At 41.9% G+C, this 16,403-nt stretch overlaps 1 protein-coding gene across 3 annotated transcripts in view; it reads right to left on the bottom strand.

Annotated features, from left to right (window-relative positions):
- MIER1 (MIER1 transcriptional regulator) overlaps positions 1–16,403 on the bottom strand; it is a 1,388,802-nt gene that overhangs the window by 143,867 nt on the left and 1,228,532 nt on the right. For 2 of the 3 annotated variants that reach the window (XM_044085588.1, XM_044085590.1), the window contains exon 11: positions 1,118–1,168. The exons of the other annotated variant lie outside the window; for it this stretch is intronic. In XM_044085588.1, the coding sequence (XP_043941523.1) occupies positions 1,118–1,168 (51 nt within the window). The remainder of the gene's footprint in view (positions 1–1,117; positions 1,169–16,403) is intronic. 3 annotated transcript variants of the gene reach the window in all.

Raw genomic sequence — 16,403 nt, 5'->3', positions numbered from 1 at the left:
CATCTTTTATGTTATGTAACAGTGCCTGCTGGTCAAGGATCATATGGACTGTGATTATCTGGCTCTAAAAGGTAGTCAGAACAAAATGTCACCAAAGCAGGTGGCTACAATACATACATTCTCATCAGACTCTGAACATCTGCTTGAAGCATAGGCCTTGGACTGTGAGTCCTGGACAAGGATGTCCCAGTGGTCCCACCTCAACTTGACTTTAATAAGAAAATATGGTAGAGGTAACCTTGGCCAAGAATAATCCTGAACCATGGCTGGGTGAACCTAGAGGTCATGCCACAAGATTAGGCTGGTCACTCATGAACTCTTGCCAATCAAGTGGATACTCTATAGAGTCTAGAACCCAGAATACTCTAAAAATATGGAAGAGTTGGTGCAGATCCTTGTCACTTACTGAGGAAGAGGAATGGTGTAGGATGGAGCTCACACTAGTCAAGCATGAGTTCAGCACTTACAGGATCCAGAACATTTACGAAATGGACTTAAGGAGAGGACAAGGCTGCAGCACAAGCCTGGGGCCATGTGGCAGCTCACTCCTGCGAAAGAAGATTTTGACTACTACTATTCCTTATAATAGGAAGATAAACTAGTGGCATCTCTGTTCAGCATCTGAAGATGCTAGGATTGCACCCCTAGCACTCATGGTATTACACCATACCATGCCCCGTCCCAAGACATTAAAGGCAAAACAAGTGAAGGTCTTGATTAAAAACTTGGTGGCCACAAGGACACAGTGGATTTATAAATGTATGCATAAAATGCATGAACTTTTCGTCAACGAAAATCCACATCAAGATATGAACCGAGCAAATGGCAGAAAAGAACTGGCATTATCAGGGACTAAAGTGCGCTTAAGCAGTTGCAAGTGATGTCACAGCATGTACTAGTAGAGAGCAACCTGGCACACAGGAAGATAGCATTCACTGGGCTAAACAAGGAAGAACTAAGAATTATTGATATAACATCACTAATCAAAAAAGAAAAGCAGTTCAGATTAAGTGGATTTTTATGTGTAAGTATGCATGTACAGATAAACAGATAACACACACACACACACACACACACACACACACACACACACACACACACACATATTCTGCCTAACCTTTAAGCCACAGGACTGGCTTCTTCTTCTTGTGGTCTTGCTCATTAGCATCTGTAAATTAAAAAGATACAACAGGAAATCAATAAAACATCACTTAAACGTGACTTGCAGAAATTATTACTCTGCAAAAGTACTTACAATGTACTTTAGAACATGCCCTTTTAGGACTTTTCAGTTTTAAACTGCTGTTCAGTGAGTTTGAGTATCACTACTCACCGATGATGAAGATGGTGCATAATTCCATACCTGCAGGATTTACCCAAGGCTATACTGCTTAGGTAAATACAGTTATTTCATGCTGTCTCCTTGAAGGAAAAGCTCCATTTATCAACTTTTTTCATTTAGTATTTTAATCTCATGAATATTTAATACAACTAACTTCATGGGTTTGCAGCCAGCTATAGTCAGGAGGAAAAGTTTACCATCCAGTAAATGATGCTTGCCCCCCATCTGCACTTGCTCATTTATTTGTAAAGGATACAAGTAATGAAGCAATTTTATTTCACCTGTCAGCAGTGAGCTCATGTACTGATACCCAAGTGACAGATACAAACTGTATTGAGTGCCACGATTATGCTTTGAGTTCAAGAAAAATACAACTTTGTTTAACATCTCTGCGACACAACAAATGTAAGTTTTTTTTCCTGACACACAAAAAGGTGCTTAAAGTTTTCTTTTTATTAAAACAACAGTATTTATCACATTATTACTTAAATATTGATGAAAAATCAAAAGACTTATTATATTACAGTAAATATGCAGTGTACAGTTTCCATAACTCTCTTTTTACCACTGTCCATTTGAACATATTTATGCATTTTTCAGTTTCTACCAACCTACCTATTTTACTCATCTATTTGAGCAATAGTTTGTATATACTGTTCCTAAATGCACCACTTATTCTTATAACATTTGTTTCCCCCATCTTTTAATATTCCCATCTCTAGATTTTTTATTTCCTTTATAAAACTCAGGACTTTGTTTACAGCTGGTTTAATCTTTGTTTTCTATTGTTGTGTAATTGGTTTTTTTTTTTTTTTGGCTACTTATATTATTAAAGTTATAAGGCCTTACCAGGTCTTGACAATTTCAAACGTATGCACCGACTCAATGGCATCATCTCCTTTGTTAATATAGCATGTGCCCCCAACAACTGTGTCAGGATATTCTGAAGGAGTCATTAAACTCAGATAATTCTACACATTCCCAGAAAAATGTGTTGCCAATTTCATCTTTCATTCCCTTCATATCTCCAACATCTGCTGTCTACTTGAGAAAAATTAATCTGAATCTTACTTGGGTATAAAAAGACCTGTGCAAATATTTCCATGCAAATACCACAAATATTCTGGAATTTGTAGCATACCTTGGGGTCTTACAAATGTCCTCCTATTGCTTTCTTGTAATTTGTGTGGGTTGCCTCCGGGTGCTCCGGTTTCCTCCCACATCCCAAAGACATGCTGTAGGTGGAATGGACACACTAAATTGGCCCTAGGTGTGAGTGCATGCATTGTGTGCCTTCTGTGGAAGGTTGGGCACTGGGCTGGCAACTCAATGCTATAAAACTCCACTGCCAATCACGAGCGAACAGGTGATCTGCTGTGGCGACCCCTAACCAGGAAAAGCCGAAAGAAGAAGAAGCTTTCTTGTAATTTGTCATTCTAATTTTGTCTCTGAGCCCTTTTTAGTCAGCCTCAATTCTTTTCTACTTTTCTAATTACAGTGTAGCATTTCATATGCCTTAGTAATTATGCTTTTCATAACAGACTCTTCTGTTCTTGGTTCCACGAAAATTCCTACTAGAGCTGTTTTTTCTACTTGATACTCTTCTCCCTGCCTAAAATCTGTCAAAAATCCTGATATGGAAGGAAATCTTTGTCCTGCAAGTCAAACACCGGTTTGGCTTCTTCCCACTCTATCACTTTGTCCTTCCAGCTTATTTGCTTCCTATAGTACGACTTTTTTTCCTCATTCACTTCCTGCCATTTCTTTCCTGTTTTTGGACCATTAGTTGTACTTATTCCTGCTGGCAGTATCTCCTTTCCTTTCTCCACTCCCTTACTGGTTTAGTTCTTATTATGTTATCTGCCACTATGTATGTGTGTGTGTGTGTGTGTGTGTGTGTGTTTATTTTCTCTGCATACAAACTAATCAATAATAAAGGAAGTGTTTTACATTCTTATTCCCTTCGAATCATCATTTCATTCTTTCTGTCTTTTGGCTTTTCCCAGTTAGGGGTCGCCAGAGTGGAACTCCAGTATGCTAATGATTGGCAGTGAATTTTTAAAGCGTCGAGTTGCCAGCCCGGCGCCCAACCTTCAAGGAAGGCACACCCACACAAGCATGCACCTACCTGCATGCCTTTAAGTTCATCATTTTATTAATATTATTAAATGCTTGCCTCCCTTCTGCAAAACCACACTGATCCATATCTATTGGATTTGGCAGCAGTTTTGCTACTCTCTTAGCTAACACAAACATAATCGTAGGGTACGATCAAAATTGGTCTATTTGAGGCAAGATATGCAGGATCCTTGCCTTCTTTGGCAATAATACCATTACAGCCTTCTTCCACTACGTAAATATTCCCTGCACCTTCAGAGGATGACTAAATAGTGCCTTCCAAATCTTCAGCAGATACTTTCCCCTTAGCGTCTAAATCTCTGTGAGAATTCCATCCATTCATGGTGACTTCTCAAATTATTACACATCACATTTCTTGCCCTTAATCTAACCTGACTGTTAACTGTTGCGCTTCCAATTCTTCAAACCATGGTGAATCTAATATTACCAAAAAAGCTTCCAAATGGGCCTTTTCCTGGTTTCTCCACTCCTCTGCTCTATACAGAGTTTCATAAAATTGCTGAAATATCTCAATTAAGTCTTTAGGATTCCCAGTTAATCTTTTTGTGACAGGGTTCTAAGTTTTGTCATTGTTTCTTTTATTTTGTGTTTCCTAAGTCTTTCTGCTAAATATTTTGTGATCTGAAGTTAGTGTTAAAAACAGCTGTTCAATTGCAATTTTCTTAAATTCATGGATACTGTCCAAATGTGCTCTTATTTTGCTCTTAGTACTCCTCTTGCTATGTACACTTCCCTCTTCTCAGCAACATTTTAACTTTTGCTAAGTCCTCCAAATATTTTTTGTTGCTATTCTCTTCTCTCTCTCTTTCTCTTAATTCCACTTTGTCTGTGTCTTTCGGCTTTTCCCGGTTAGGGGTCGCCACAGCGGAACTCCGGTCCGCTAATGATTGGCAGTAGATTTTTACGTACTGGCTTGCCGGGCCTAATGCACAACCTTCAACGAAGGAACGCCCATTCACGTATGTCGCTACACAGAAAACGCTCTAACTGAGAATCAAACAGGCAACGTCTAACTGTGAGGCGACAACGCTACCGCAGCACCACCACCGCAGTATTTTCTCTTAATTCCACTATACTTTTAAAATCTATCTTCATGTTATACCAAGCCCTAGCCAATCCAACTGGAATGATTTCTATCTGTTCTAATAACTCTTGAATTTTATGTATTACTCATTCCTTAAATTCCATTCTTTAACTTAATCCTTATAGGTGAACTGTCAGATAATACTATTGGATGGGTCTTAGTACTTTTAACCAAATGCACATGCTTCTTTGAAATACAGCTTCTGTCTAGCTTAGCCCAGTTACTGTACTTTGGAAATTCTCTATAGTACTGTTGCTTCTGAAATAACATATTCTAAACCAAATGCTTTCATGTACTTTTTTAAAAAAATGACCTTCTCTAGTTATACTTTTCCTTTGTGAGGTTGCCTGACACATCTTTGGTACGACAAATTAATTCCAATCACTACCTAGAAAAAAATGCCCTGCTGGCAACTATTCCTTGTCAGCATCCACTCACTGCCACAAATCTTCCATTATTGACTTTTCCCATTTCTACTACATTCAGAGCAACTGTTTGTCCCTGATAGTCTGCCAAATATCCACACTGAAATCCCATTTTTACCAAGCTCACATATTTATTTATATCATGTGGCTCTTGCAACATGACATTTGTACCCTGTACTACTTCACATACCTCAAAACGCTTTTGCTTTTTTATACACAAGTAAATTTATATTCCATGTTAATAATAACAAGCAGTCATATGTTAAGACTATAATCATTTATAAAGTACAGTTTTGTACCTACCATAAATGTAGATGTTCGAGTGTATACACTGTTGCAGTCATTACACTTGGGTTATCCTGCCGTCAGGCGGTTCCCCAGTTGGCCTGAGTTCCAAAGTCTTGGTCTGGCATCGGTTGCTGTTACCTCCTCCCTGACGTCAGTGCGACAGGGGTATACAAGATGCAGCAGACGCCGTTTTTTTCAGTTTTTCTTGCCCCAGATGTCAGGTGCCCCCAAATAGGTAGGCAATTCAAATTGCTAATAAAACATACATAAAAAAAGCAAACAACAACTTTCAGTTACCAGCAAATATTCCCCATAGGTAGTAAAGGGTAAAAGACATAGGTACGTACCAGCAAGTAAGAGGGGAAGGAGGGAGGGTAACCTGGACTGCAGCAGTGTATACACTCGAACATCTACATTTATGGTAGGTACAAAACTGTACTATGTTCATCGTGTTACACTGCTGCAGTCATTACACTTGGGTAGAATCCCAAAGCTGAGGTAGGGTGGCTGGTTCTATAAGGCATTAGGGGTGGCTATAAGGCCCTGCAGCACTGCAGTGGCGAAGCCAGCTCTGGATTTAGAGTATAGAGGCAGATGGTAATGCTTGGTGAAGGTATGCACAGAACTCCATGTTGCTGCTTCCAAAATATCCTTGGTAGGTACTGCTCTGAGGTAGGCAGTTCAAGTGGCTGTTGCCCTAGTGGAGTGAGATCTAATGCTGCTAGGTACATGTTTCCCATGGTGTGTATAGCAGAAACATATACAATGTCCTATCCATTTTGAAATAGTCTGTTTTGAAATGGCTTTTCCCTGTGCTCCTGCAGCATATGCTACCAATAATTGCTCAGATTTTCTGAAAGCTTTGATTTTGTCCAAGTAGAAGCATAACTGCCTGTGAATGTCCAAAGAATGCAGTAGTCTCTCCCCTTTATTCTGTGGTTTTGGATAAAAAGTTGGCAAGTGAATAGTTTGGTTTAGAGCCACACTTGATACCACCTTTGGCATAAACGTAGGGTTAGTTCTTAAAGACACCCTGTCCTGGTGGAAAATGAGGAAAGGTTCCACTGCCATTAGTGCCTGTAATTCTGAAACTCTTCGTGCTGATGTTATTGCCAGGAGCAGAGCAGTTTTCCAAGAGATATATTTTAATTCTGCTGTGTTAGCTGGCTCAAGGCCTTTGTCCAGCATCTCAGTTAAATATTGTAGTATCTGAGGAATGTTTGGGACAAGAGGGTCAAGGCTGTGAGCCTGGTTCCAGGCACAGAATCTCTTCCATTTATCCGAATAGGCTTTCCTGGTACTAGGCCTTCTGGCCTCCAGAATGACATCCATAACAGCTTTGGATAGAGGCATTGCTTGCTTGACTAAGGAATCTTCCATGCAGCTAGGTTTAAGGTCTTTAGCTGGCTGTGAAGTATCTGATTGTTGTGCTGAGTCAGCAGATGTGGGATTTGAGGCAAAATCCAGGGTGGTCCTCGTGCTAAGTTCTTTAAGACTGGGTACCAGTGCTAGCATGGCCAGTCTGGTGCAATCAGGATCATCTTTTCTTGCCTGGCTTTTATGAGTACCTTTGGAAGGAGAGGTAGTGGTGGGAAAGCGTATACTTGTAGGTTTTTCCAGCTGAATGAGAGGGCATCCACTTTCCATGCTTGTGGACGGTAACTCCTTGTGCAGAATTTCTGTAGCTGGCAGTTCATTGTGGATGCAAACAGATCTATGTCCGGGCTCCACCATTTCTGTGTTATCATTCTGAATATTTGTGGATTCAATTCCCATTCGTGGGGATCCATGATGTTTCTGCTTAAGTCATCTGCTAGTGTGTTTTTCTCTACTGGCAGGAATTGTGCTTGCAGATGAACTTGATAGTTTAGAGCTGTGTTCCACAAGGGCATGGCTTGTCTGCAGAGGGGGTAGGAGTGAGTGCCCCCTTGCTTGTTTATGTACCACATAACTGTGGTGTTGTCTGTCTTTAGTAGTAGTTGTCCTGGATGCAGCAGGTCCTTGAAAGCTATAAGGGCATTTTGTACTGCTAGCATCTCTTTTTGATTGATGTGAAGATGCCTTTGTTCTGCGGGCCACTTGCCCTGAATACATTTTCCTGCCATGTGTGCTCCCCAGGTGTAATCTGATGCATCTGTTGTCAGTGTTTGCCTGGCTGTGGGTTGAGTAAAAGGCTGTCCCTTGTTGAGGTGACAAGCTTGAGCCCACCATCGAAACTCCTGTTGAAGGCAAGGAATTAGTGGTATAACTGTTTCCAAACTTTGACAGTGTTGAGACCATACACTCTTTAGGTACCATTGTAGTTTCCTCATATGCAGTCTGGCATACGGAATTAATAGTATGCAAGATGCCATGTAACCCAAGGCCTGCAGAATTTTTCTTGCAGGGAGTTGGGTCTTTGTTGATATCAATTGAAAGTATTGGGTCAGTTGTCCTTACTTGTCTGGCGTGAGATAAGCCATCTGGGCCGTTGTGTTCAAGCTGGCACCCAGGAATATTATCTCTTGTGAGGGCACTAGTTTTGATTTCTTTTCGTTTACTGTGTACCCCAGGCAACTTAATAACTTTTTTACAAATGCCAGATGCTTTAGAAGAATGTCCTTGCACTCTGCCTGAATCAGGCAGTCGTTCAGGTACGGATAAATTTTAATTCCTTTCTGTCTGCAAAATGCAATTACTGGTGCCAGGCACTTTGTGAAGACCCTGGGCGCAGTAGATAAGCCAAAGGGCAGTGCAGAGAATTGATAGTGCATTGAACCAGCTATGAATCTGAGGTATCTTCTGCAGTTTTGTCTGATAGGGACATGCAGGTATGCCTCCCTGAGGTCCAAGGTCACGAGCCAAGCTTTCTTGCCCAGCATGGGAAGAAGCTGCTGTAGTGTCAACATTTTGAATTTCGGAACATCCAGGTAAGTGTTTAGAGAAGAAAGATCCAGAATGGGCCTCCAGGCTTTGTCCTTTCTGGGAACCAGAAAGAGTCTTGAGTAAAATCCTTGTCCTTGCTCCTGTGGTGGTACCATTTGAATAGCTCTCATGTCCATGAGTGCTATAATTTGTTTTTGAGCCTCTGCCCATTGATTTGGTGGCAGATTTGGCATTCCTTTTAACCTTGGCAGTGTGTGAAAGTGGAACCTGTAACCTTGAGATACAATGTTGAGAACCCATTTGTCTTTGGTGATCATATGCCAATTGTGATAGAAAAGTGTCAGTTTTCCTCCCAAGGGGGCTGCCAAGAGAGAGCTGTTTGGCAGCTGTAGTGGGAAGTCATTGGGGCTGCTTTTTATATGGTTGGGGCCTGTCTTCCCCATCTTTCTGGCCTGATGCACCCCATTGTCGAGGCCTGTAAGGACCTTGTGGTTGACCTCTACCTCTTGGACGTCTGTATCTGCCCCTTTGAGGTCTGTCTGTAACTGGAAAGGACCAATTCTTTGTTGGCCAATTTCTGCTAAATCGAGGAGGCTGAACCTGTAAAAAATTCTTCACCGTTTGCATAGATTTTGCCTTATCCTCCATTTTCTTTAATACCTCTTCTGCCTTAACTCCAAATAACACTTCCTGCTGCAAAGGTGCCTCCAATAATTTTGCTTTAACATGATCTGGTAACGTACGTTCTTTTAACCAAGCATGTCTTCTAATGACAGAGCCTGTAACTGCTGACAGAGCCTGTAACTGCTGCTCTACAGGAGGCCTCTAAAGAATCAAAACCACACTGCAAAGTATGTTTTCCCACTTGTTCAGCTGCATGCAATAAATCCTGCATTTCTTTAAAATTAGGAGGATCTGAATCTGGAAGCATTTTTTGTTTCAACTGAGACATCAAAAATTGCTGATATTTTAGCATGTGAAACTGGCAATTTAAGGCTCTCACTGCTAAAGTTGCAGACGTATATACTTTCTTTCCCCATCTGTCTAATGCTCTGGAATCTCTGTCAGAGGGAACTGGATTCTTTGCTGATGAGGCCTTAACCCCTTTGGGTCCCTGAGAAATAGTTTCAGGGTCAGCAACAGGGCTTTTATACAGAAATTTGTGTGAGTCAGGGACTCTGTAGTATCTGTCAGGTTTAACTGGGGCTGGAGGTAAGGAATCAGGATTTAAGCTGGATTCAGTATACACATCATCCACAATATCGAACACTGGCGGAATAGCAAGGGGTCTGTGTTGAAGTAATAAAAGGAAGTCTCTGAGCCTTTTCTTGGATGCTGAATAATCCTGGCCTTCCCAATGGAAATGTTCCCTCATGGTATGTAAGGTTTCCCCAAAGGAGTAGTCCTCAGGTGGAAAGGCTGCTGGAATTGATTCCTCAGCATCAGAATCTTCATAAGGGGGTAAAGAATATCCTAGGTCTGAGGATGAATCTGAAGAAATGGACACCTGGTTGGATGAGTCATAGGTCTGCATCCTGTCTAGGCCTTTTATCAGGAGGGGGATGGGACCCCCTGATCAGAGTGATTAGGTCTTCGGACATTTTGAGCATTTGTTTCTTAGGCATGGAGGCCTGTCCTGGAGAATGCTGTATTTGTTTCCTTGTTTTTAAAGGAGGCTTAGACTTAGCAGAGGGTTTAATGCTTAACTGAGTAGGTCTGAAAACCTACCCTCTGAAGCTGCAGGTTGCTCAGCTACTCCGGATCCCTCTGAAGGGTTAGTTATGGTAGACTGAAAAACTTGTGCGTCCGAAGGCCCAGCCATCTCCACGTGGGAGTTGGAGGTGGCCTGTGGTTCTGCAGAAGCGGTCGTCAGGGTCTGCGAAGGCACCTCGCTGAAAACCGTAGAACCGGCGACTGGCCTAGAAGAGGCTTCGTCATCGGTTTTGGGCCTCGGATGCCTGTCCTTGTCTTTGCGCTTTTTATGTATTCCGGTCGTCGGAAGTTCCGACGGCATGGTGTGATTGAATTTTCTGCCAAAATAATGTCGGGTAAAATCAAACCGACGTTTAATAGTGCACTTGTTAAACCTAGCACAAAACCGACAACCAGTGACGTCATGGTCTGGGCCAAGGCATGGGATACAATAGGAATGGAAATACTTATGAGGTATTTGCTTCCCACAAGAAATACAGTTATTAACTTTTACTGACATCGGTCTGAGGCAAGAAAAGTTTCAACGGGTACTTAGCTTTGTAGAAGACTTGGTTCTGGATTGAATGAAAATCTCAGGAGTCGGCCGACCGGCACACTTGCAAACTGCTTTTGCTTGGCACGCGTGGCAAGAAAGACTGAAGAAAATGGCGTCGGCTGCATCTTATATACCCCGTCGCACTGATGTCAGGAGGAGGCGACAGCAACCCAGCGGACTACTAAGACTTTGGAACTCAGGCCGACTGGGAACTGCCTGACGGCAGGATAACCCAAGTAATGACTGCAGCAGTGTAACACGATGAACATCTTGTCATTTCTGGTTCATCTGTCTATACACACACACACACACATATATATATATATATATATATATATATATATATATATATATATATATATAGAGAGACATATATAGCTATCTATATATATATATATATATATATATATATATATATATATATATATATATATATATATATATATATATATATATATATATATATATATATATATATATATATATATACATATACATATATATAGACATACATATAGATATATATATGTATATTCATACACACATACGTACATATATATTTATTCATTGCTGATCAATTCAATATACTCTTTCCCAAATCCCTTTTAACAAATAAAACTAAACTAAGCAAATGAAAAAAACAAAACCCCCAACTTGCACTAAGATCCACCCTAAAAATAAGAGTATTTGTGCTGTGAAACACCTTGTCAGGGCTAGCACAGAAGCACCATCACTATTTATCAAATGTAATGTTTTCCACCCAAGTGCAGAAAAAACGTTTACATTCATCTTAACTTATTTATTTTTATTTACTTAAGTTTGATGACCGGGGAAGTCCACTGGGCCAAGAAAAGCCCGTTTTCAGTGGAAAGTGGAGTTTCAGTGGAGGCCCGGGAAGAAAAGCTCCACAATAATTGCAAGTTACATTTCACATATTACAAAAGGACATAGTTCATACAGCTAATTAAACATTTACAGATAAGTTCCATGATACCAAACATTAGCGGACTGGAGTTCCGCTGTGGCGACCCCTAACCGGGATAAGCCGAAAGACACAACAACAGATAAGCGCCATGATATTTGCAATTGGCTTGTCACAATGTTACAAAAATGAAAAGACATAATTCAATACAAAAAATTCAAGATTTACATAAAGTGAATATTTTTGTTATAAACCCAATTGTAGGTTTAACATTTCAAAATATATAGCTACCAGCCATAAGTAGGTTAGGAAAACATTATGCATGGAGAGGGTAATAGTATAATTGAGAATGGACAGTATAGTAAAATAGATATTAGAGAGAAAATTAGTTTTTGGTAGGGGAGGGATTGTTTTGGGTGGGATGAAGTAATAGTAGTGGTAGTTGGATGAGTCAGTGCAAGGTGGAATGGGGGGAGGGGTTTAAGTGTGGCAAGGGCATTCCCATTTGGAAGAAAGATGAGAGAGCAGCTGAGATTTGAAATGTGTATGGTTAGGTAGGTTGCATAGGTGTGTGGGGAGAGAGTTCCACTGTTTAGCTAAGAATGGGACAGCAGTAGATGGCCAGAAGGTTGTGCAGGTTTGTGGATCTGAAGGAGATTTTGGTTTTTGGATCTGAGTGAGCGGTTGGGAATGTAAGGTTTTAAGGAAGTAGCAATTGGCAGCTTTAAAGATGAGCTTGTGGGCAATGGTGAGTTGTAGGCAACTGAGGTAGTTGGGTAGTTCAAGCCAGTTAAGGGTAGGAGGGAATGGCAGTGGTGGGATGAGTTTTTTGAATTGGTTGCAAATTTGGAGATCTTGAGGCAGCAGGATTCAGGTTTGGACCGAAGGCTAAGATGGAGATTGGTGAAAAGAGGAGAACCACACATAAGGGAGGGGAGTAGGAAGGTGGATGCAAGAGTTTTGATGGGTAGAGGGGCTTAGGAAGCGGTTATGCCCACAGAGGAGACCTACCTTTAGGTGGGTTTTCTTGATTGCAGAGTGGATGTAGGTGTCACATTTTAGTTCTTCATCAATAATGCCAAGAAACTTGGTGTTGGGAACGATTTCAAGAAGAGTGTTGTTTTGGCTCTGTATGGAGAATGTGGATTTGTCAATGGAGTTTTTGGTACGGGAAAAAAAAAAACATTAGTTTGATTTTATTTGCATTTAGTGCCAGATGGTTGGACTGCATCCAGTTTTCTGTTTTGGAGAAGACTAGTTAGGTTTTTGCTAGGAGCTCAGAGGGGGAGAAGACTGAGCAGATGACTGTTGAGTCATCTGCATATTGGATGATAGATGAGTCAGGGATGGACTGGTGAAAGTTGTTAATGAACAGGTTGAAGAGAAGAGGGCCAAGAACAGAACCTTGTGGGACACCTGTGGGTGTGGGAAGGAAGGGGGAAGTTGAAGACTTCCATTGGACAGCTTGCTGGTGGTTGGACAACTAGCTGGAAAACCAGGCGATGGTGGTGGGGGAGAAGTGTATGGTGGAGAGCTGGGATATAAGTAGGGTGTGTGAGATGGTGTCAAAGGCCTTTGACAGATCTAGGAATAGTGTGGATATGAACTTGCCTGAGTCGCGTTTGAGGTTTATGGTTTCAAGAAAGGAAAGAAGGGCAGTCATGGTGCTGTGGCCAGGGTGGAAGCTGTGTTGGGTAGGGGAGAGGAGATTGTTTACTGTTAGGTGTGCCATGAGTCGTGCTTGTATTGTTTTCTATAGTATTTTAGACAGAGGGGAAAGGATGGCAATAGGCCTGAAGTTGGTGGTATCAGTACTTTTGTCACCGTTGTGGATGGGGATGATGTAAGCATAGTGCCAGATAGAAGGGACATATGATTCTTGTATGGATATATTTATAACAATAGAGATGGGGAAAGGCAATGCTGTCTGCAGATTGTTTGTGGAAGGTGGGTGGAAGATTGTCGGGTGCATTGCAACAGGGTTCGAGTTTGAGGAATATTCTTTTTATAGTGCTTGTGGGGATGGGCTTGAGAAAGAAGGATGTGGAGAAGGGATGATGATTTGTGTGGTGGTTGGGACAGGACGGGGTGGTGGTGGTGGATGGTGGGGTATGGTGGGAAGTAGGCTGATAGTTTAGCTATGCAGTCTATGAAGAATGAGTTGAACTGGCTGGCTGTTTCAAGGTTGGAGAGGCTGGGGTCTGGGCAGGGGTTTTCTTTGTTGCCAGGATGCAGCATGGATCAGATGGAATCCCAGAATTTGTGGACATTTGTTGAGTGCAAGGACTGGAGTTTGGAGTAGTGAGCTTTGCGGTCTTTAATTATTCGTTTTTTTGTGGAGTTTTGTAGTTGCTTATAGCTGGGAAAATAAAAGAGGGCATCCATAACAGCTTTGGGTAGAGGCATTGCTTGCTTGACTAAGGAATCTTCCATGCAGCTAGGTTTAAGGTCTTTAGCTGGCTGTGAAGTATCTGATTGTTGTGCTGAGTCAGCAGATGTGGGATTTGAGGCAAAATCCAGGGTGGTCCTCGTGCTAAGTTCTTTAAGACTGGGTACCAGTGCTAGCGTGGCCAGTCTGGTGCAATCAGGATCATCTTTTCTTGCCTGGCTTTTATGAGTACCTTTGGAAGGAGAGGTAGTGGTGGGAAAGCGTATACTTGTAGGTTTTTCCAGCTGAATGAGAGGGCATCCACTTTCCATGCTTGTGGACGGTAACTCCTTGTGCAGAATTTCTGTAGCTGGCAGTTCATTGTGGATGCAAACAGATCTATGTCCGGGCTCCACCATTTCTGTGTTATCATTCTGAATATTTGTGGATTCAATTCCCATTCATGGGGATCCATGATGTTTCTGCTTAAGTCATCTGCTAGTGTGTTTTTCTCTACTGGCAGGAATTGTGCTTGCAGATGAACTTGATAGTTTAGAGCTGTGTTCCACAAGGGCATGGCTTGTCTGCAGAGGGGGTAGGAGTGAGTGCCCCCTTGCTTGTTTATGTACCACATAACTGTGGTGTTGTCTGTCTTTAGTAGTAGTTGTCCTGGATGCAGCAGGTCCTTGAAAGCTATAAGGGCATTTTGTACTGCTAGCATCTCTTTTTGATTGATGTGAAGATGCCTTTGTTCTGCGGGCCACTTGCCCTGAATACATTTTCCTGCCATGTGTGCTCCCCAGGTGTAATCTGATGCATCTGTTGTCAGTGTTTGCCTGGCTGTGGGTTGAGTAAAAGGCTGTCCCTTGTTGAGGTGACAAGCTTGAGCCCACCATCGAAACTCCTGTTGAAGGCAAGGAATTAGTGGTATAACTGTTTCCAAACTTTGACAGTGTTGAGACCATACACTCTTTAGGTACCATTGTAGTTTCCTCATATGCAGTCTGGCATACGGAATTAATAGTATGCAAGATGCCATGTAACCCAAGGCCTGCAGAATTTTTCTTGCAGGGAGTTGGGTCTTTGTTGATATCAATTGAAAGTATTGGGTCAGTTGTCCTTACTTGTCTGGCGTGAGATAAGCCATCTGGGCCGTTGTGTTCAAGCTGGCACCCAGGAATATTATCTCTTGTGAGGGCACTAGTTTTGATTTCTTTTCGTTTACTGTGTACCCCAGGCAACTTAATAACTTTTTTACAAATGCCAGATGCTTTAGAAGAATGTCCTTGCACTCTGCCTGAATCAGGCAGTCGCTCAGGTATGGATAAATTTTAATTCCTTTCTGTCTGCAAAATGCAATTACTGGTGCCAGGCACTTTGTGAAGACCCTGGGCGCAGTAGATAAGCCAAAGGGCAGTGCAGAGAATTGATAGTGCATTGAACCAGCTATGAATCTGAGGTATCTTCTGCAGTTTTGTCTGATAGGGACATGCAGGTATGCCTCCCTGAGGTCCAAGGTCACGAGCCAAGCTTTCTTGCCCAGCATGGGAAGAAGCTGCTGTAGTGTCAACATTTTGAATTTCGAACATCCAGGTAAGTGTTTAGAGAAGAAAGATCCAGAATGGGCCTCCAGGCTTTGTCCTTTCTGGGAACCAGAAAGAGTCTTGAGTAAAATCCTTGTCCTTGCTCCTGTGGTGGTACCATTTGAATAGCTCTCATGTCCATGAGTGCTATAATTTGTTTTTGAGCCTCTGCCCATTGATTTGGTGGCAGATTTGGCATTCCTTTTAACCTTGGCAGTGTGTGAAAGTGGAACCTGTAACCTTGAGATACAATGTTGAGAACCCATTTGTCTTTGGTGATCATATGCCAATTGTGATAGAAAAGTGTCAGTTTTCCCCACAAGGGGGCTGCCAAGAGAGAGCTGTTTGGCAGCTGTAGTGGGAAGTCATTGGGGCTGCTTTTTATATGGTTGGGGCCTGTCTTCCCCATCTTTCTGGCCTGATGCACCCCATTGTCGAGGCCTGTAAGGACCTTGTGGTTGACCTCTACCTCTTGGACGTCTGTATCTGCCCCTTTGAGGTCTGTCTGTAACTGGAAAGGACCAATTCTTTGTTGGCCAATTTCTGCTAAATCGAGGAGGCTGAACCTGTAAAAATTCTTCACCGCTTGCATAGATTTTGCCTTATCCTCCATTTTCTTTAATACCTCTTCTGCCTTAACTCCAAATAACACTTCCTGCTGCAAAGGTGCCTCCAATAATTTTGCTTTAACATGATCTGGTAACGTACGTTCTTTTAACCAAGCATGTCTTCTAATGACAGAGCCTGTAACTGCTGACAGAGCCTGTAACTGCTGCTCTACAGGAGGCCTCTAAAGAATCAAAACCACACTGCAAAGTATGTTTTCCCACTTGTTCAGCTGCATGCAATAAATCCTGCATTTCTTTAAAATTAGGAGGATCTGAATCTGGAAGCATTTTTTGTTTCAACTGAGACATCAAAAATTGCTGATATTTTAGCATGTGAAACTGGCAATTTAAGGCTCTCACTGCTAAAGTTGCAGACGTATATACTTTCTTTCCCCATCTGTCTAATGCTCTGGAATCTCTGTCAGAGGGAACTGGATTCTTTGCTGATGAGGCCTTAACCCCTTTGGGTCCCTGAGAAATAGTTTCAGGGTCAGCAACAGGGCTTTTATACAGAAATTTGTGTGAGTCAGG

This window comes from Protopterus annectens, chromosome 10.part0 (genome assembly GCF_019279795.1).
Source record: "Protopterus annectens isolate FY-2018-M chromosome 10.part0, PAN1.0, whole genome shotgun sequence".
In the NCBI taxonomy this organism is placed as follows: Eukaryota; Metazoa; Chordata; order Ceratodontiformes; family Protopteridae; genus Protopterus; species Protopterus annectens.
Note: the sequence above shows the minus strand (reverse complement) of the source record. Positions and strands in the feature narration are given on the sequence as shown.